General features: G+C 42.6%; 1 protein-coding gene across 2 annotated transcripts in view; it reads right to left on the reverse strand.

Annotated features, from left to right (window-relative positions):
- Positions 1-732: 732 nt before the first annotated feature.
- NR1H4 (nuclear receptor subfamily 1 group H member 4) overlaps positions 733-23,259 on the reverse strand; it is a 150,558-nt gene continuing 128,031 nt past the window's right edge. For both annotated transcript variants that reach the window (XM_082254748.1, XM_082254749.1), the window contains 2 exons: positions 17,937-18,050; positions 733-1,497 (listed from right to left, as the gene is read on the reverse strand). In XM_082254748.1, coding sequence (XP_082110874.1) covers positions 1,259-1,497; positions 17,937-18,050 — 353 coding nt within the window. In that variant the 3' untranslated portion in view covers positions 733-1,258. The remainder of the gene's footprint in view (positions 1,498-17,936; positions 18,051-23,259) is intronic.

Here is a 23,259-nt window from a genome sequence, read left to right on the forward strand (position 1 = left end):
CAATTATGAAGACAGCTGGCAGGGTACTTTGAATATAGGTTCATTTCAAAGCTAAAATCTCTGCTCATCTGCCTATGTTGGGTAAGGAGATGTACATTACAAAACATTCTCTAATGGGGAAGTAGGTTTACTTTTATGAATTCAAATGCACATGGCCCTAAACTGCATTGGCTTTGCATTTTGTAAATCAGCATAAACCATTGCTCCTGTTTGGAGGGGAAATGATGTAGAGAGAATACAGCTGCTATACAACTCTATTGACCGAGGTCCAAACTAATATTATTGACAAATAACTAAAATCTAGGATTAATCAACAGTCCAGGTTGATTTTTTCACAATAAACCTAAACTCTTACAAAAGATTGTGCATGACCCCTGAAATGTGTTGGATGACCAATTTTGATAAATCCTTTTTATTGTGAACAATTAAAAATTAATATCTTGGTCAATCCCTGCGGCTTTATACTTTCATCTTTTCTCTCCATACAATTGAACCCCCCCAGGAACCCCAGTGGTGCTACATGGGGAAATTGAGAGCTGCCATGCTATAACAATCATTCCATACAGTCATTTACCACCAAGCTTTGAGGCCAGGGCTCTACCACCCTGATGCTAGGTGAAAAATGATGACCTGCAAGTAGTTATAGATTTATATATGTGATAAAAAACCTACACATACAGTAAGTGCAACCTGCTATATATCTTGGCGTTTTATTTCACTAAAACTATAGCATTTTTGAATGCTGTTCGTAAAAGAAAAATGCTAAAAAGCACATAAGGATAATTAGGTTGTGGTGGTGGGGGTGGGATGTAAAAAAACTCAGACTTTAAAAAAAAATGCTTATCATGACCTCAGGCTGTAGCATACCAAGCATCCCTACATAAAATTATCCAAACTGAAAAGTCACTACAAGCACATTATAAATCATCTCATGTACAGTGCGTCATTAGAAACTCTATTTCATAAAGAAAAAAATAGCCCATGGCCTAACATAACTGGCCGTTAACATAATAATCCCAACTGGCTTTTTCTTTCGTAAAATTTCAAAACTGGTTCTGAAAATACATTTACATTATATATACATAAATACAGAGCAAAAGTTAATTATTTGTTTTTAACATAACATTTATATAGCATTAAAATAGTAATCATGTCTATTACCTATATATATATATATATATATATATATATATATATATATATGTGAAGTAAGAGTTCAAAATGAACAGTTTTTTTATTTCGATAACTCATCCCTTTGTTATTGAACATCCCAGATTTCACATAGGAGGGGTGTAAATTTGTGGTCACTGACTCTCCATGACATTACCATGTCGGTATGGTGATGGCTAAATGTTCGTAGTTCAGTGAGGCGCCCCAAAAGCCGAGCAAAGTGTTGAGGGTTGTTGGGGTGATGTTGTTTGCAGAGCTTTTCCAAAATGTGCAGGAAAGACTCTTGAAGCTTTTCCACAGACTCTTTGTCTTTAAGGTACTGACGATCTACCAGTAATAAAAATAAAAAAATAATAGTTAAAATAATTATTTTTGCTTACTTGTTGCAAATAAGAAAACACGTTAAAAGTTAGAACTATAGGCAAATCTTTTCTTTTGGATAGAATAAGGGAGGGTTATAACCTCTGTAAGATTTATTTTTGCCATCTGTGTCCCATTGGGGAGAATTTCCCTCAGTTTCTATCCCATAGTTAAACTAGAAAGTTAGAGAAAATCCTTTTAAAGTGAGGGAATCCCCAGTTGTCACCACCAGAACTAGTGTCCCCATTGGAGAATATCCCAACTATTCCTGTCCTGGGGACAACCTTAACTTTGGAGTTTTCTTTCTTTTGTTTTTACTTTTGTTGGTAGTGGTAAACAGGACAAATAGGGTGAATCTCCATAACAGGGGCACAGACAACAATAAAAACCTGACATGTTTGAGACCTCTCATCTCTATCCAAAAGTAAAAAAAATAAAAAATGTAACCTTTAGTTATAATTTATTATTTAGAGCTTATTCACACCTGTACTCAAAAGCTCAAGAACTCTCAACAAAAAATCTCATGTATTTAAATGGGGGCCACAGAACAAATAGAGAAAAATCTCAGCCACAGCACACCATACAAGCCAAGCGTGTAATTAGCAATAACAGCTTAAGCCTAACTCCATCCAGGCCCTACCCCCCAACATGTTTCGCCGCACCCAAGGGCTCACCTCCATAACCTGTGGGTGGGGTGAAACATGTTGGAGGACATGGCCTGGATGGAGTTAGGCTGAGGCTGCTATCACTTATTACATGCTGAGCTTGAATGGTGTGCAGCGTCTGAGATGTTTCGTTATTTGTTCTGTGGATTACAGACTCCTAGCCTGACCTGCACCCTCAGTCGAACACAATGAATGGGGGACATAGATGCCAGAGCAGAGACCCTAAAGTTGTTTTGGGTTCACAGTAAATGGGGTTTTTTTTACATTTGAGGGCTCAGACACCCGTAGCTCGACACCTGATGCTCCAAAAGCTACATGAGCTACGTTCGAGGCAGACTGGGTGTTTTTGACTCCATAGACTTCAATAGGAACAGCAGTAAATGTTCAAATCAAGCGTTTTCAGGGGAATTCCAAGTGTCTTTTAGCCTATAAGAAATTGTCTTCTCTCCTTAGTGCTTTCCGTTGGTTAAAACAAAAGCACCTGAAGCTTGAATACACACGTAAAAAGCTTGAGGTACTCTTCTAAAATGTCTGTATATGCATAAAAAAATGCTCAAAAAGCTCAACACCTGAAAATCCAAATACTGACCTTTATGAACAATAAAAATAAGACGAATTACTCTTCAAAACATTACTGCATCAAAAATGACATGTTTCAAAAAGCATTTTGTGCCTGGAATATTTCATTTCAATGCTAATCAATGGTTCATTTTTATTTTAAAATTGTATGCTCAGCCAACTTTTTTTCTTGGTTTTGGATAAAATGGGGAAGAATAACAACCTCATTGTTATCTGGGGCTTCAGATTTATCCACACTTCCTGTCCTACTGCCAATATTTTACCAAATAGCGAGGATGACTTTCCAACAGCAACACAGACAAAAAATATTTTTCTTCAGTAAAGTAGACAAGGACTAGAAGCCAAGTGAGATTTTTATTTCGTTCTGAGTCCTCGTTGCAGATTTTCTCCTACTTTTTCTGTAGTAAAACTGTTGTTTAAGATATATAAGGGGGTGCAGGGGCCCCCGCCCCCCCAATCTGTGGCAAAGAGAAAAAAAGAAACTATAAAAAAAAAATTAACATTTGCAGCCCACTAGGGGCGCCGGACCTACTACTGGCTATGGGGGTAGGGTTTTGCACCCCACGTGCGCCAGGCAGAGGCACCGATTGGCGGCCTTCTGGGGGGTCATTGGGGCGCAGAGCAATGCGCCCCGACACTCCCCACTTTAGTGCTGTCCTGGCTGTGATTGGTCCAGACTCCAGCCTGGACCAATCATACAGGAGGACATCCCGGATGACGTCGCGTGGGAGCGGTGCATGCGTCAGTCACTCACCGTCCCGGCATCTCGTCATCACCTTCCCGCCCACCAGGCGGTCAGAGAGGAGTAGCGGGCCGGCGCGTGATCAAGGAGGAACTGAAAGAAGAGGTTGTCTCGTCTCGTCTCAGTCCCATCAGCAGCAGCAGCACGCCAGGCACCAGTGTGAGTCGGTCCGGTCATCGCGTCGTGATGGAGAGCCAGCCCAGGAGGTAAGTGAAGTGAAGTGATGCCTCAGTCAGACTCAGTGCCTCCCTCCGGCCTCCTCTCTCTGCTCCTGTGTGCGGGCAGCGCCAGCGGGACTGTAGACTCGTGTGTGTCCATCTGGCGGTGGCTGGTGGGGAACTTCATCACTCTTCACTAAGCTGATTAGCCAGGTTATAGTAAGTGTAGCCAGGTGCCCTGCCAGCTAGACGAGCAGGCTGTGCTCCTATGCCTGTTTCCTCCCTGCTGTGAGCAGCGTAGCTGCAGGCTGTATGTGTGTGCCTTCGCTCTTCCCCACCTCTACTGGCAGCAGCAGTGGCGATACAGAGGGGAGGATGGATTATGTCTCTTACAAAGGACGCTGAGACATGTAATTTCCAAGAGTGCAATTCCATGGTGGTGGATAGACTGAAAACTATAACACTAGGATACCTTGTGGTAAGGAGGAGGGAGGGGGACACAGAGTGTTTCTGGGCAAATAAACAGGGATCTGGCAGTGGTGGGGAACCAGAGGGTATAAACCTGTTGCTGTGTATACCTGCACTAGGACAGAGAGCCTTGTGAGGGCCGGAGTGCTGAGGCTGAGTCACTGAGAGTTTCTTGCTGCAGGGCACAGGAAAGGTAAGGAATTGTTGCTTGTATGTATTCCTGTGCCTACCCTAGACAGAACTGAGAACCTGCTGAGCCCAGATGCCATGATTGTGGGAACTTATTTACCATGGCTGGGTCCCTGAGGACACCAGGCCGCCAAGTGTGCAGGACAAGGTTAGCTGGGTACCTGGACTGCTGAGTGAATTCAACTGTACTTGTGTTCCCACTGTTAGTGATCCAATACAATCAGAGACTGCCCTTTTTGCCTAAGAGCCCAAAATTAATTTACTGCATGCAGTCCTAAAGTGACAGTAACATATGCACCACCATGACAGGCTCCAACCTTAGCCAGCTTAAGTTTGCATATTAGTACCAAGTGCTATACAAACTCCACCCAGAGGTACCCCACTCAGGAAAGCCTACATATGGCTATGCCCATGGGCATATAAATACAGAGTGCACTGGGACACTTTTCTTGATCAGCAGTTGCAGAGAATCACTGTTCATTGCCACTTACTGTATACATTTCACTGTATATGCTTTTCTTTATCAATGCAGTGTATGTCGGGTTAAAGTTCAGTATTATTGTGGTCTAGGTTAACTGCCATGTCATAGCCTAGCATTCATGTCAGTTACTTTACTTCCATTTTCACAGATTATTTACCTGTTCACTAATGCTGGCATACTGCCATTTACATTATCTTTTTGACAATATACTTACTTTATTTACTTTACTACCAATCTACTAACCTGGTGTTTATTTCCTATATGTCAATAGTTGTGGGTAGCGTTCTAATACCTGAACTTATACAGGACCTTGCAGCACATTATTATATAACCAGATGTGTCAGAGGGGATGAAGTGCTTTACAGGGTCGTGGCAGAGAACAGAGAACCTATCATACCAAGTGGCTCCTGCAGGGGTAGGCACTAATTGAGCATACACAACTCTTTTCTATGAGCCTTAATGGTGAATCCATCTACTTGCAAGCCTGAATGGGAACAAATTCTCAATTAGGGCTGGGAAGAAACGGCCCTGAATTGGCTATGCACCTTGTTTTGCCAGTTCAGGGAGGAAAACTTAAAGTGATTGTAAAGGCTAAAAATTCTCTGCATTAGGATAAAAAACCTTCTGTGTGCAGCAGGCCCTCTCAGCCTCCCTAATACTTACCTGAGCCTATCTCTATCCAGCGATGCATTGTGCACTGTGCATGGAAAGGGGGCACGCTGATCTCTGTGCATTGAAAGGGGGCACGCTGGTCTCTGTGCATTGAAAGGGGGCACGCTGGTCCCTGTGCATTTAAAGGGGGCACGCTGGTCCCTGTGCATTGAAAGGGGGCACGCAGGTCTCTGTGCATTGAAAGGGGGCACGCTGGTCTCTGTGCATTGAAAGGGGGCACGCTGGTCTCTGTGCATTGAAAGGGGGCATGCTGGTCCCTGTGCATTGAAAGGGGGCACGCTGGTCCCTGTGCATTGAAAGGGGGCACACAGGTCTCTGTGCATTGAAAGGGGGCACGCTGGTCTCTGTGCATTGAAAGGGGGCACGCTGGTCTCTGTGCATTGAAGGGGACACGCTATACCTTAATTACTGAAGGCCCCCTTCACACTTTTGTGACCTCAAAGTCACACAATTTTTTACAGCGTTTTTTGCCACAAAGCAATGCCTATTACATTTTTCTGTTTGCGCCCCCCCCCCCCCCCAAAAAAAAATTTTGAGCACCAGCCGCCACTGTTTCCATGGGCAATACGTTTACAACCAAAGAAAAGGGAAAACACCCAGGTGCTGAAGGCCAAAAAAACGGTATAAATCAAGCTGTTAGTTCAATACTTAGGTCAAGTATCACAGTATAGAATTTTTTTTGTGGTTTATATGAGTGTTGCATTTCTCAGTTTTTTTCAATAAATTTAAAAGGCTATAAATAAAACCTATGTGGCTCACGACCGAAGTTAGAAAGCTATGAATGCCAAGAAAAGAGCTTTTTAAAAATGTAAAAATGAAGCAACACTATCATCCTTTAAAAAGAATATAACAGAATATGTAAAAATGGAAATCAAGGCCGCAAATATTCAAAACTAACAACAGATTGCAAAAGATGGTAGGACAAACCCCAAAAAATTCTTCAAATATATTAATAGTAGTAAAGGCTAGGTCTGAACATGTAGGCCCTTTACAAAATAGTCTAGAGTATGTGACTGGGGACAAAGAGAAGGCAAATTTATTAAATACCTTCTTCAGCTCTGTATATACAAAGGAGCATGGGAAAGCTCGTGGCCATAATGGGGACAGGGCCCCAAATGATCCACAATGTCTCAAAATTGATATGGTCCAGAAATATTTAGGCAGCATAAAGGTGAATGAAGCACTGGGTCCAGGTGGCCTACATCCACACATTCTTAAAGAATGGAGCTCTGTCATTTCAAAGCCATTGTTTCTAATTTTTTTTTAGGGACTTAAGGACTGGAATAGTACCACTGGACTGGCGTAGGGCCAATGTGGTACCTGTATTTAACCACTTCCCGACCGTCATATAGTAAAATGACGGCCGCAGAGCGGCGATCGGTGGTGAGGTGTGTCACTCTGACACACCGCATCTCCGATCCCGGTAAAGAGCCTATGACGTAGGCTCGGCTCTTTACCATGTGATCAGCTGTGTCCAATCACAGCTGGTCACATAGTAAATAGGAAGTGCCATTGATTGGCTTTCCTCAGTTTGCGCCTGACAGGCGCGAGTAGAGGAGAACCGATCGGTCGCTCTCCTGACGGGGGGGGGGTATGTGCTAGTAATCAGTGCATTGATTACCAGTGCAGACCCTTGGGGGATGCCACTAGAGCCACCAGGGATTGCCCACCCATGGCCACCAGGGATGCCCACCCATGGCCACCAGGGATGCCAATTAGTGCTCAGGGAGCCTGTTAGTGCCCTCCTCATCAGTGCTGCCCATTATTGCCATCTATGAGTGCCACCCACCAGTGCCCATCATTGCCATCTATTAGTGCCACCCACCAGTGCCCTTCATTGCCACCTATCAGTGCCCATCAGTGCCGCCTATCAGGGCCCATCAGTGCCGTCTATCAGTGCCACCTATCAGAACCCATCAGTGCTGCCTATCAGTGCCCATCAATGCTGCATATCAGTGCTACCTATCAGTGCCACATATCAGTGCCGCCTATCAGTGCCCATCAGTGCTGCATATCAGTGCCGCCTATCAGTACCCATCAGTGCTGCATATTAGTGTCTCATCATCAGTGCCACCCCATCAGTGCTTCCTCATCAGTGCCTGCCAGTGCGGCCTCATTAGTGCTCATCAGTGCAGGAAAAAACATATTTATTTACAAAATTTTATAACATAAACAAAAAAAACATCTTTTTTTTTTCTAACTTTTTGGTCTTTTTTATTTGTTTAGCAGAAAAGAAAAAACCTAGCAGTGATCAAATACCACCAAAAGAAAGCTCTATTTGAGGGAAAAAATGTCATAAATTTGGTTTAGGTACAGTGTTGCATGACCGTGCAATTGTCACTCAAAATGCAACAGCGCTAAAAGCTGAAAATTGGCCTGGGAAGGGAGGGGGTGTAACTGTCCTGTATGGAATTGGTTAAAAAGGGGTTCAAAGTTTTTACCAACTAACTATAGACCTGTTAGTTTAACTTCTATAGTTGGGAAGATACTGGAAAGTTTAATAAAAAATCACATAGATGAGTTCTTTCTGGAAAAAAAAAATATTTTAAGCAACAGACAGCATGGATTCATGAAAGACAGACGTTGACAAATCTGATTTCATTTTATGAGGAGGTATGTAAAACCTTGGACAGAGGGGTGGCTGTGGACATAGTATATTTAGATTTTGCAAAAGCGTTTGCATACACACGGCTAATGTGTACGGTAAAGTCTACAGGCCTGGAAAAATCAGTTTGTAAATAGAAAGCAAACTGGCTAAAAGACTGAATTTAGAGAGTAGTGGTTAATGATTCATAATCTGAATGATCTAAGGTTATCAGTGGTGTACCCCAAGGTTCAATGTTGGACTTTTTAATTTACACTGCTCAAAAAAATTAAAGGAACGCTTTGAAAACACCTCAGATGTCAATGGGGAAAAATATCATGCTTGATATCTATACTCATATGGACTGGGTAATGTGTAAAGGCCTGTACACATTTGATGGAAATCGGACGAAATATCCTCCAATTTTTCCCTCTCTTGCTCAGCGTTCATAACCGTTTTTAGTTGACAGTGCATAAATGTTCACAAAATTTCTCGTCCGATTATTTTTTTTTTGGGACATTTGTTCCTAGACTTCGGGGTCGTCAGCAACTTCAGATCATGCACGGTCTTTTGTATCCGATTTTTCGCGGAGGTACTGCATACATTGGTCGTCTGGGGACGGACGATAAAAATTTTGGTGTTTGTCCCTCCGTTTTTTTTTCGTTGAAAATGTCGGCATCGGCTGCTGAAAGTTGTGTACACACTAGCCGAAAACGTACAATTTTACCTCGGACGGGAATTTTCGGCAGATTTTTTACTAGTGTGTACCCCACTTTAGGAATGAAAGGATGCCATATCGTTTGTTGGAAATGAAAATTAACCTACAGAGGGCTATATTCAAAGACACCCCAATAATCAAAGTGAAAAAATGATGCAGCAGGCTAGTCCATTTTGCTAAAATTTAATTGCAGCAACTCAAAATGGTTCTTGTGCTTGTAAGCATGTCTGTCAGGGTTGGTGCATGCTCCTAATGAGACTACGGATGGTGTCCTGGGGTACTTCCCCCCTCAGCTACTTAACTGACCATATCAATATCCCAGAAGTTTACTTAACTTGATGCTATACTTTGATTAAAAAGTGTTCCTTTAATTTTTTTGAGCAGTGTATTTATAAATGGTATAAGGTCTGGGATTAAAACTACCATTTCAGTCTTTGCAGATGACACCAAGCCATGCAGTGGAATAACGTCCTTACTGGAAGTCTTCAACTTACAATTTGACCATAAGGTGATTGTAAAGTCTTATATATATTTTTTTAAAATAACAAACATGGTATACTTGCCTGCTGCATAGAGCAGCCTGCATCCTCTTCTGATCGGGTCCCTCTTCGCTGCTCCTGGCCCATTGCTCCTGTCGAGTGCCCCCACAGCAAGCAGCTTGCTATGGGGGCACCCGAGCCTAGCTGCAGCTCCGTGTATCCATTTAGACACGGAGCTTCCATTGGGCCTCACCCCCCCCTCATCTCTCCTAATTGGCTAACTGACTTTGATTGACAGCAGTCGTGAGCTCATGGCGCCACTGCTGTGTCTCAGTCAATCAGGAGGGAGAGTCCCCGAAGGCCGAGGGACTAATAGAATGCATTAAGATAAAAAAAACGTCTGCCTTTACAACTCCTTTAATGCACTGTTTAATGTTGCAACTATGTGGCAAATGAGGTTTAATGTAGATAAATGTAAAGTTATGCACTTGGGGGTTAAGAATATGCATGCATCATACATACTAAGGGGAGTAAAACTGAGGGAATCCAAAGAGGAGAAGGATCTGGGTGTTTTTATAGATCATAAGCTTAATAATAGCATGCAATGCCAAGCTGTGGTTTCCAAAGCCAGCAAAGTCCTTTCTTGTGTTAAGAGAGGCATGGACTCCAGAGAGAGAGATATCATTTTGCCCCTGTACAAATCATTAGTAAGATCTTATCTGGAATATGCAGTATAGTTTTGGGCACCAATTCTCAAAAATATATATATATTGGGGAACTGGAGAAAGTGCAGAGAAGGGCAACCAAACTGATACGAGGCATGGAGGAGCTCAGCTATGGGGAAAGATTGGAGGAACTGAATTTATGAGGAGATTAAGGGGGGGATATGATCAACATGTATGAATACATAAGGGGTCCATATAGTGAACTTGGTGTTGAGTTATTCACTTTAAGATCATCACAGCGGACAAGGGGGCACTTAGAAACTTGAGACAGTGCGCTTTAAAATAGTTCCTGATGAAGTCACGTGATCATGAGGATACGCGTGGGAGGAGTCGGGTGACAGAGGACTGTGTTTGTGGAACACATGAGAGCATACGGGAACTGCTGACCCGTCGGATAATTTTTTTAAAGCGCACTGTCTCAAGTTTTAATGTAGTTGTATCATTTGCAATAAATGTGAAACCTTTATATACTACACAATGGGAGTGTATCTTTTATACTGAGGGGTTGTGGAGGAAAGGAAGTCCAGACAACGCCAGCTCAGTGAGGAGAGAGGAGAGTGGAAAGAAATTCAACAGCTGAGGAGCCTGGAATTAACCTTAGCAGGGAAAGGTGATTTTAGACCTGGAAACAGTTCTAAACTGGAGGTGAGCGCAGTGGTGAAAGGTGGTGGGAGTCCCCGCACAATTGTATTAACTGAAATCCACAAGGGAGAAGGTGGAAAAACTGCAGAATATGAGAAGCACATTTAAAGGGAAAAATATTTGAAAGAAGAAAAGCACTACTAATTGAATTATAGTCATCTGGAACTGTCCCATTTATTTTATTTTATTGTACACAAGAAAGTTTGTCACTGAATATTGATAGCAGTTTTTTTGCCTTTTTTGTATTCTAATAGAACCAGAGTGAGAGAGGAATTAGCTCATCGGTTTGCTGCTTCTCCTTTTACTGTTCAGTCATAAGCTGGGAGAGGGACAAGACCTGCATTAGAAGGGGTTGCATTATGAAGCAATGCTGTGTAAATCTCAGGGCTGGATAGACATAAGATTTGGCAGGTGAAGCAGTTCCTATACAAAATACATAATTTTGTATTTAGCTGCTTGCCTGAAGTTCAACTTAATAATGTAATTTTAATTTTTTTAATTTTAGTAGAAAGTAAACAAAATTACCATCTGTTTTTAGGGGTGTGGGGGAGATGTACCATATGAACCACTAAGAATTTCTGCACTCTCAGTAGCTACATACCACCGAAAAAAGTGCAAAAATGAAACATAAGCAAATAAGCATAAAGGGGTTCTAAAGGCAGAAGGTTTTTTGCCTTAACGCATTCTCTGCATTAACTGATTCCCACCCGGCCTATTGGGGAGGGATCTAAAGGCCGGCCTCTCATCAATTGGGTGAACAGCATATAACATCCTCCCCGATCGCGCCCCACGTGGCACCATTGTCACTGGCTGTGTCCACTGGGCACAGCCGATGACTGATCACTGTTCCGGCCCACTGTCGGTACCATGTGACCACTGTAACCAATCACAGCAGGTCACATGACAGTTGTAAACAATAGATGGCTTCCTTTCAAGCCATCCTTGTGTACAATTGTGTTGCTAGCTGTGATTGGTCCCAGTGATCACATGGTACAGACTGGGCCAATCACGGCCCATCTGTGCCAAGTGATCAGCTGTGGTCAATCACAGCTAATCCCAACAAAAAAAATGAATTACCTGATTTAATTCTGTAAAATGATTGTGTAAAAAAAAAAAAAAATACTGATTACTTTCCTAGAGTAGTACTCATTATAACATTATATTGTAGATAAATAGCTGCGCTAAGTACAATTATATATGTATACAGATTTTCAAATGCATCAAACAGCAGCTACACTAATCATATACTGACGATATGTGGACAAGATAAAAGATATAAATATGTAGCGCTAAAACGTAATATTAAAAAGTCCAAAAATAGTCCACATAAAAGAAGTTCTAGAGATCCCAGTGAGAAAATGCACAGCAACCAGCACTGAATAACAAGTGAAGGAGATCCGCCACCAAGTAAAGTGTCAAAACACGCTTACCAGATGGAATTGATAAACAGGCATTCAAGTTGTATCATGGCAAACTGCATAACACTGTCATAGGATCTTCATCCCAATCCACTTCTCAGAGGGAAGTCTCATAGATATAATACCAATGTCACATCAGATCGGGAACCGCTCATAAAGAAAAGATAATATCCCTCATAGTGTAGTAAGTAACCGTTATTCTTTTATTCAAAATAGATAGGGATACAATTCACATTATGCAGGGGGTATCTGAGCATGTAAAACGCCGATCAGCGTGGTTCCGGATCCAACCAACAAGATGGCCGCGGTTGTCCTCTACTGCGCATGCGCGTCCAGGCGTCCAATCGGGAGCGGGCCAACGCGTTTCGTCATACGCAAATGAAGTCTTCAGGGGCGTGGCCTCGCGGCCGATAGGCACCTTTTTATAGTAGGAGGACACAGCAGATTGGCCAAGACAAACCGGAACTGAGAGCCACAACTAAATGCGCTCCACGGACTGGAAGAAAACAGAGCATTGCCAACCAACTAACCGGAAATGCTCGTATCACGTATTGCAATACGAATGCAAAACTTCGGCTAGCAGTTAAATCAACAACCAGGCAGCACAATCATTAATATAAAGGCCTGCCAGATGTAAAAAATCTTTAAATATATTTAAATAAGAACACAAATATACACAGTATACAACAAAGATTCCAAACACAAGGTGGCGCTGTTGTTGTTGTCTGATGTGACATTGGTATTATATCTATGAGACTTCCCTCTGACAAGTGGATTGGGATGAAGATCCTATGACAGTGTTATGCAGTTTGCCATGATACAACTTGAATGCCTGTTTATCAATTCCGTCTGGTAAGCGTGTTTTGACACTTTACTTGGTGGTGGATCTCCTTCACTTGTTATTCAGTGCTGGTTTCTGTGCATTTCCTCACTGGGATCTCTGGAACTTCTTTTATATGGACTATTTTTGGACTTTTTAATCTTACGTTTTAATATTACGTTTTAGCGCTACATATTTATATCTTTTATAACATTATATTGTTCTGGTCAAAGTGGGTTAAAAAAAAAAAAATCTTTAAAAATATTAAAACATACATTTTTTTTATTTAAAATGTAAAAAAATTATACATTTTTTTTTTGTTCTTACAATCTCCAGTCAGCGTCCATGATTACCACCATGCCTGTTATATGATGTCTCTGTACTGCACTGGTGACAGTATGCAAGAAAAAAAAATGTTTTTTACGTTTCTTTATTTTCAAAAACATTATGACAAAAAAACGACAAAAATCAACCTTTTTAATTGTGGATAATATTTTCTAGTTTTTGTGGGGAGGAGGAAATCACACAACCTACAAAAACTAGAAAATTTTATCCACAATTAAAACGGTCGATACTCTCAGGAGGTGAAGGATATTATCTATGATGAATTGAAGAAGAGGAACAGGTTTGAGAAGATGTATCCCTTCAAGGAAGAAGAGGTTTATGCACTGGAGGTGCCCCCACTAGTGGATGCAGCTGTCATTACCCCACTAGTGGATGCAGCTGTCATTAAGTTGGCCAGACAGGTTACATTACCTATGAATGATGCAGTTTCCTTCAAGGATGTTTCAGAAAGGAAGATAGATATAGAGCTAAAAAAATATATGCATCGGCAGGAAGTGCCTGCCAGCCATCATTGACACTGATTTCAGTAGCCAAGGCAATAACAACGTGGGCAGAGAGTGCAGAAGCGGAGTTATCCACAGAGACCGTAAGTGCCTCAGTACTGAAAATATTGAACAAAATCAAACTGGTGGGTGATTTTGTAGGTGAAGCGGCGATCGACACACTGTAGTGTTCAGCCAGAGTAATGCTATCATCAGTGATGGCGAGAAGAGCATTATAGCTTAAGCCATGGACGACAGACGGATTTTCAAAATCGAACTGGTGCTGTACCCCCTTTGACAGAGCAGCCTTGTTTGACAGCAAACTGGAAACTGCTATTTCGAAGGTGACAGGGGGCAAGTCAGGGTTGATTCCCCATGATTTGAGACCCAGACGCCAGCTCCAGCCAGAAAGGAGACAATTTATGAGTAAGATAAGGGACACAAGATCCTTTAGAACAAACAAAGATACCAAGAGAGGGTGGAAGAACTAGCAGACATCAGTGGCTCGGTTAAACAATCAAGGATTCTATTCTCCTCTTTTATTAATAAAGGAAAAAAACAGGTGATCTAAGATCAGTATTAGACCTTCGGAAGTTGAACAAGTTCATCCAAGTGCAAAGATTTAGAATGGAGTCGCTGCAGTCAGTCATACAAACCATCATACAGGGGGAGTAGATGTTATCTTTAGATTTGAAAGATGTCTACTTACATGTCCCAGTTCATCAACAATGTCACAAATATTTACGCTTTGCGATATTGGAATACCATTTTCAATTCATCTGCCCACCATTTGGCCTGTCAACCTAACCGAGGATTTTCTCCAAGGTGCTACTCCCGGTCATAGCCGTGTTGCACAGACAAGGTCTACAAGTGTTTCACTATTTAGACGATGTCCTCCTAGTAGCCCGAAACAAGCAAATCATGATAGAACTTTGGGAGATTCTGGTCCAAACCCTACTGAGCCTAGGATAGATAATCAACTGGCAAAATAGTCAACCAGTGCCCACGCAGAGAATGCCGTTTCTGGGGGCAATCCTAGATACCTGCAGGAACACAGTAGAACTCCCTTCAGAGAAGGCAATGGCGCATATCTCCCAACTAGAAAAGGTATCGACACTCTCATTCCTTACAGCCTCCCAATGTCTCAGGCTGTTAGGATCGCTAGCGGCTATGATACCTATGGTAAAGTGAACCCACTGGCGGATGAGGACCTCCCAGGTGGAATTCCTGGGAGAATGGAAGAGCTGCTCCACGGGTCAACAGATCAGACTATCACCAGCGATGAAGCGTTCCCTCGATTGGTGGTAGAAACCAGCCAATTTGTCAAAGTGCCACCAACTCAACCCACCGACACCAGTAGTAATCACATCGGATGCATCAGCGGTAGGCTGGGGAGCACATTGCAATGGGTATCTAGCCCAGGGCCGCTGGAGAAAGCAGACGGAAGGAAGTCTCCAATGTATTAGAACTGAAGACAGCCTTTCAAGCTCTAAAAGCATTTCAAGACCAAGTCAGAGGGACCAGTATAATACTCTAGATGGACAACAGGGCAGCAGTTACCTATGTACACCACCAAGGGCGAAAGAGGAGTCAAGCACTCCTAGCGAAGGTCACGCCCATTATGAACTGGGCTCAACAGAATGTGTCTATCAGCCACATACATCCCAGCTCAACAGAATTACTTGGAGGATGCACTGAGCTGAAAAACGTTGGACAACAATGAATAGGCACTGAACCAGCAAAACTTCCAGTGGTTTTGCAGTCAGTGGGGTCATCCAGACCTCGACTTATTGGCATCCCCGACCAAAAGGAAATGCAGACGTTTCATAGCGAGGGCAAAATTCCCACACAGGCGGAAGCAGTGGATGCACTCAGCTCCGACTGGATTTGTACCCTAGCACACGTATTTCCACCAACACCTATAATTCCCAGGTTACTCTACAGAATACGCAAACACCCAGGGGTGGTGATAGCAATCATTCCTTGTTGGCCCCGCAGGCCGTGGTTTCCACTACTACAGTCTTTGGCATTGGAACCACCAATCCTACTATCGGGGATACAAGATCTCCTCCAGCAAGGTCAGTTGTGTCATGCGAATCCTACCAGGCTTCATCTTGCGACATGGAGATTGAGCAGAGAAGGCTAGGGGAGGCAGGTTACTCAGCCTTAGTTATCGAAACTTTGCTGAAAGAAAGAGCAGCAACGACGAACAGTACCTACTGGAGGATATGGGAAAAGTTTGCCACCTAAGCCAAGTCCAGAGAATTCAATCCATTAGTGCCATGGGAATCACAAGTGCTAGAATTCCTTCAAACAGGCCTTGAAGTAGGTCTACAGGCAAACACATTTGCTACCCAGCAGTTAGTACGCCAGTTCCTGAAAGCTTGCACTAGAGTTTGTCCTCAAAGAAGGTTGTTTGTTCCTCCATGGGACTTACAGGTGGCATTACAGATGTCGTCCTAACCTCCTTTTTCAGGTGACCAAGCAACCTCGTTGTGGAATATAACGATGAAAGCAGTTTTCCTCACTGCCATTACATCAGGGAGAAAAATATCTGATATTCAGGCTTTAGGATACAAACCTCCTTATTGTCGCCACTTACCGGATAGAGTGATATTAAGAACTGTGCCTCAACAGCTGCTGAAGGTAAACAAACCATTTCAATGGAAACAAGACATCGTTCTCCCAACAATGCGGAGAGACACATCTAACCAGACGCACAAGTTAAATGTCGGGTCTATCTTGGAAGTATACATACAGAGAACAGCCCTATTCAGAAGAACAGAAAACCTGTTCGTCATCCCAGATGGGACAAGAAAAGGGCTAGGAGCATCTACCAGAACACTGGCATTGTGGCTGGTCAAGACCATCAAGAGGGCTCCAACCGATGTGAGGGTTTACTCGACAAGATGCCTAGCAGCATCCTGGGCAGAATTCAAGGGTGTATCTTCAGAAATAATATGTAGAGCCGCAACATGGTCTACATAAGGCACATTTTTGACTCACTATAAAGTAGATCCGGCAGCCTTAACTACTGTAGAGTTTGGTCATTCTGTACTGACTAGAGTTAACAATGAATATAATACTTCAGCATACCCTCCCTTGTGTTTTTTTTTGGGTGTGCTACATTCCATACGTGTATGCTGTCATGCCTTTGTCAAGAAAACGGAAAATGTTATACTTACCTGACTGTAATTTTCCTTTCCTGATGCATAAGCATGACATCATACAGGTTTCTCCCTTGGGGGCTTCGCATTTGAGTCTTCTTTACGAGAATGCCGCCTTGGGGAGGCGACTCATTTATATAGTATGACCAGTCCTGATTGGGCGAGGGGTGGAGCCTATACCCATACGTGTATGCTGTCATTCTTATGCATCAGGAAAGCAAAATTACCATCAGGTAAGTATAACATTTTCAGTTTTCTGCACACGTTCTGCAAGGACACAAAAAACAATTGTTCCCTATGTGCCCTGTTCACACCACAATGTGTGGATTTTTTCTGTGCAGAAACCTGTATGAAAAAAATAACTGAGGTGACATCAACATTAGTATGAACAGGGCACATAATGGACGTGCATGAAAACCGATGTCAACATGCATAAAAATTGACTGAAACGCACATGAAAACTGATGTAAACTGATGTCTCTGCGTGTGAAATCTGTGCAGTTTTCCCATTAGTTTTCATGCAGGTATGGTGTGAACGAACTCTCACATGTTTGTTATTAAAAAAAAAAAAATAAATCAGAACCTTTAGAATCACTTTAAACAAGATAAAAGGCAGTTAAAAGCATTACCTGCAATCATTGTTTTTTTCCTTCGAGGTGCAGAAAGCAGCTGAATCCTAAAGGCAAACTGTCTAATTTTATATTAGGCCTAAAACCCCGTACACACGGCCAAATGCCCACCGACATCGGCCAGTTCAGTAAAAACATTGGGCGACATTAGGCCCGTGTGTATAGCACTCGGTCCGACAGAAGCTGGCCATGTAGCCAGCTTCTGTCGGACGAGCATGTTGGAAAACCAGCAGCCGACTGACTCCTGATCAGCGCACTCCGCCAATGGTCGGAGTGTTCTGGCGGGCTGACCCACTGGGTTGAACAAAAAAACAAATAGTGTGTACCAGGCTTAAAGCTAATTTCTTGCCTTATGGCAGATTTCACTCAGCCTATCATTGATACTATATCAGTACCTTATGCTTGGTTCAGGTATTGATAATTGTTGTTTATTGATAATGTACCTGGTGTGAGAATCACAACTGCTGTGAGCAGTGCATACTCTTCCTCAGTCATCTTCAGCTCCCCGACACTCTTGTAAAAATTGAACATGGGATTTATGTAATCATGAGAAATACCTAGAAAAAAAAAACCAGATCACTTTTTATTCAAAGTTATTTTTTTTTTTATCTATAAATATAGAAACATAGATTGGATGTACAATGTATATAAAAGACTTGATGTGAAAGTTGTAAAGTTCCGATCTGATATTTTATTATAGCAAGAACAAAATTGTCATGTAAATGTCATTTAGTGAATAAATACCTTGATAAACAACCCTCTTTTCCAACCCAAAATGAAAAACTTTTTTACCTTTTGGGCCAACACAGCCCACGTAATTTTTATGTATATATATATATATATATATATATATATATATATATATATAATTTTTCTTTTTATGTATATAGTCACAACAATGGGCTCCGATATGAATTTTGTAAGTCTTCTATATAGGCATCTGAGATCCAGTATGAAATTGAGTAATGGTGTTTCCCTTCCTTTTGCTGTATAAAGGGGTATCTGACAAGGTTGTCCTCTTTCTATAGCCCTTTCCACCATAACCTTAAATAAAGCCATGGAATTGGTAACAGCACACTGGTGGCTTTCATTAAACCATACTAACATCAGGTAATCACTGAAGTACCACTTGTTACCATAAGATGGCACTATATGCTCAAGCACTAAAAAGCTAGAGTCTCTGAGTAAAGAATAAAAGCAATTGCTTATTTATATGGTCCTATTTTATTGCTTTCCTCTAAACCTACTCCATTCTATTTTTTTCCCCTCCCTTTTTGTCCCCCTTTTTTTTCTCTTTCTGATACTGTTAACGATAATTAGTATTAAGATTGACATAATAATATAAAAACATTGACATTTGTTATGTTGTCTACTGTCTTAAAATTAGCTTCCTATGGAGATTGCTTTATACAAATTTATTTGGCTTTTATTCAACGGGAACCTCCAGCACTAAATGTATGTAATGGCAAGGGGTGTCGGGGGCATGCTGAAGGGTTTATTGATGACGCCTGCTGGAGGATCTATTGTGGCTGGAGGGGATCTATTTTTTATAGGGGTCAATTGTTGCTAGGGAGGTCTATTGTTACTCACGAGGGTCTAGTGTTGCTTGGGGGGTCTTATGCTGCTGGGGGGTTAAGTGTTGCTGGGAGGGATCTATTTTTGATGGAGAGGTCTATTGTTGCTGTCCGCTGGGGATTCTATTGATGCTGGCTGCTGAGAGATCTGTTGTTGCTGCTGGGGGTCTAATGTTGCTGTAGTGCAGTGATGGCGAACCTTGGCACCCCAGATGTTTTGGAACTACATTTCCTATGATGCGCAACTACACTGCAGAGTACATGAGCATCATGGGAAATGTAGTTCCAAAACATCTGGGGTGCCAAGGTTTGCCATCACTGCTGTATTGGATCTCTTATTGCTGGCGGTATTTTGTTATGGGGGGTCCATTGTTGCTGGGTGGGGTTTTTTTTGTTGGGTTGGGGATCTATTAATCTATTGTTGCTGGGGGGTCTATTGTTATGTGGGCATTATTGTTGCTGGGGAATCTTTCGCTGCTGGGGTGTAGTCTATTGTTACTGGAGTGATGCCCATTGTTGCTGGGGAGGTTTGTTGTTGTGTGGGGGATACTTGGTGTCATTTTGTGTTCTTCAAAAAGGGGCGGTAGCGGGAGGTGGGTAGGGGGTTGACACCAAGGGATGGTGCTCAGAGATAGGTGGGTTGGAGATTAGAGGTGACTCAGAAGGGGGAGTTGCTGTACCTATTCTCTAAGAAACAAAGCCCTGAAAATTTGGATTTTATTTTTTTCTATTGTATCGCAATCAGGTCTTTTTTTTCAGCCAGAGCGCAGGGGCTGTCTGTGAGCGGTCCCATTGGCTAGTTTGCTGCTTACAGGCTGGGAAGGATTGGCCCACATGGGGTGAATCTAGTGGCAGGTCCCCTCCTCTTTTTATCCCGGATTGATGCTGCTCTCTCCAGTCTTCTGCCCAGAGCCTGGTGTGTGTGGACAGTGCTAAGGTTGCAGGCCCTAGGCAGCTGGCATTAAAACTCCTGCTATAAACAACTCCTCCTCATCACAAAGGGCACCTCTCTGGCTAGTGGATCAGTACAGGGAAAAAGGTACTTACCTAAATTAACCAGCATGGCATGAAAGAGGCAGGGGAGATTCCACACACTGGCATGGTGCCCTTTGGGTAATGGTGAGTGCAGCCTTTCCTATGAGCCCTATGTGCTAAGTGAATATGTAAGCTTAACAATGGAAACTTGTAAGGATTTAGCTCAGTTCTTAGTGACATCTGCTGTTTGAGGTGATGAGAGAGAGGTCTGTACTGGGGATGGCGTATGGGGGTGAGAGGGAGTGAGTTTTGTACTGGAGGGCGGGGGGGCTTGGGAGATGAAATGAGAGAGCTCTGTACTGAAAGTGATGGGAGAGGGGGCACTGCTGTACTGGAGTGGGGGGGGGGGGCTCTGATCTGTATTAGGGAGAATGGGGAATGGGGGGGGGGGGAGCTCTGTACTGAATGGGGAAAGGAAGGGAGCTCATTACTGGGCATGGGATTTGGGGATAAGAGGAAGAGGGGGATCTTGAGTGGAGGTAAGATAGCTCTAGAGCTCTGTACTAGGATGGGGGTGAAGGGACATGAGCTCTGTATTGAGGGGGATTTGGGGGGGGGAAAGCTCTGTACTGGAGGGGGGGATTTGGGGTGGGGTCGAAGAGCTCTGTACTTGGGTAATTTGGGGATGAGAGGATAGATAGCTCTATATTTAGGAGGAGTTGGGGTAAGAGCTCTGTACTGGGGGAAATTGAGGATGTGGGAAAAGGGCATTTTTGGTTGTACAATGGCCTGTGTTTTACTCTTGAGCCCTGCACTACATACACTTTGTTGTACTTCCAACCACTGCACTCTGCATGCTGGGCTATTTATGACATGCTACTGACCACTTCACTCTGTATGCTGGGCTATATACAGTGCTCAGTATAAATGAATACACCCCAATAGATTTTTCAGGAAACCTTTCCTTTCAGAATCAACATTTGCTATGGGACACTATACTACAAAATACTCCAAACAAATGCGGGCCATTGATTGGAACCAAGATTTGTTAATTCGCACACACAAAAAAGTATTTTTTCTAACAAATTCCTTAAAGACAATGTTGAAAAAACGAATACACCCCAATGAAAGTCTTAAAAGCAAAGCTAAATTTTAGGCAAGAAAATCCTAATTAACAAGAATTCTACTACAGGTGAGTCTAATTATTTTTTAAACAGGTGTCCAGCAGATAGTTGATTATAAAAGGGTGTTACTTAACAAAGAAAACCCTTTCCCATTTAATGCTGTCAGCAATGGCACCCCATTGAAGAGAAATGTCACAAGGCCTGAGAAAGAAAATAATTTCTTTACACAATAAAGGAGAAGGCGACAAGAAGATCAGCAAAGCTTTACTTATCTGTCAGAATACTGTAGCAAAAGTGATACAAAAATGTAACAAAGATGGAAATGCAACCATCTAACAGAGACGTCCAGGCTGTCCATGGAAGTTAACACCTCGACAGGAGCATCTTCTGATAAGAAGGGATGAAGAAAATCACCACGCAATTTCACTGGCACTGCATTTAGCTAAAGAAGTAGAAAGCCAAACTGGGGTGATTGTTACCAGTGACACAATACGGCGTACATTGCAGAGGAATGGCATGCATGGGTGGTGTCCATGAAGGAAACCTCTCCTAAAGTCCATGCACAAAAAACCCAGCCTAGAATTTGCCAGGGCTAATGCTGAAAAAGAAGAAGACTACTGTGACTCTGTACTCTGGAGTGACGAGACCAAGATAAATGTTTTTGGAACTGATGACTTAAAAACTGTATGACGTCGCAAAGGTGAGGAGTACAAAGAAAAATGCATCCTTATGTGGGGCTGCATGAGTGCTGCTGGTGTCAGGGAGCTGCATTTCATTGATGGTATTATGAATTCACAGAAGATGATACCATTACTCCGTGGTCGTCGTGCACTTTTTCAACATGACAATGATCCAAAACACACATTTAAGGTCACTCCTGCATTTCTAAAGAAGAAGAACAGGGTGAAAGTGATTCAGTGGCCAAGTACTGTATGTCCCCAAACACCTATGGGGAATTCTGAAGAGACAAGTTGAGCATCACTCTCCATCCAGTATCCAGACTCTAAAAGACGTTGTTCTTGTAGAATGGAAAAAGATAGATGTTGCAATATGTCATCAATTTGTTCATTTCATGCCTAGAATAGTTTGTGCTGTCTTTACAAATCATGGAGGTCATACAAAATACTAGATGTTGTAAGGTGTATTCATTTTTGCATCAACTAATTTGAGTAAAACTGAAGATTTTGTAATCTAAATTGTATTCTTAACCTTACATTCATGTAATGGAGCTAAACAAATGTTCTATAAAACTCATTTCATTTCAATGGGAAGCTGTGTTTTTGGTGTGGTTTTCAAAACTGCACCAAAGATGCATCAATCACAAAAAACGCACCACAGACCACACCCACAGCGCAGTCTTGTGAAAAGTCCCATAAGATTTAAATGGAAACATTTTCCTGCGTTTTTCTTGCAAGGTGAAAACACTGGAAAAACATATCAGTGTGAAAGAGCCCTTAGGGTATCTCCGCTCTGGATGGAGGAGCCACAAAACCTTTGGATAGCAGCATTGTCAATCTGCAGAGAGGTTGGTGTCAGACGCACTAGCAGATTTAGATGGACTTGCCCAACAAATTTAGGGAGCAGTATAGTAAAGCTCTTTTGACCATACTTCTCCTGTGGGTCACAGGAGTACACTTAGTTCTGCAATCCTGTTCTGCATTCGGCTGACAGTGGGCTAAAGTCTGCTGTTGGCTGACATCACAGAGCCAGTCCAGGCTCTGCAGGGATCCCAATAATAATGTGGGGATCCCCCAAAATGCCTGACTGACAGCTGGCTGAGGCCCTAATCCAGCTGATCCCACCCCCTCCACAGTTTGGTGCTCCAGTCAGTGTTGGAGGGGGCAAAGCACAGAGCAGTGACAGTCACTGCTCTCCGCTCAGAGCGGATCCTGAGTACCAAGCGATCAGTGTTCAGATTAGTTCTTGGTATAGAGCCGACGGGGGACAGCTGGAATTGATGCTGCAGCTATCTAGGTGAGTATGTATGTTTGTTCGTATACATTCTCACACTTCTCTTTTAGGCCGACCTCCAGCTAACCCTTTCTTTGCATTAAGGAAAAAAACCTTTAATATTAGCTCCCCCTGCCCCCCAA

The sequence above is a fragment of the Pelophylax lessonae genome (genome assembly GCF_965119305.1).
Source record: "Pelophylax lessonae genome assembly, chromosome: 4".
In the NCBI taxonomy this organism is placed as follows: domain Eukaryota; kingdom Metazoa; phylum Chordata; class Amphibia; order Anura; family Ranidae; genus Pelophylax; species Pelophylax lessonae.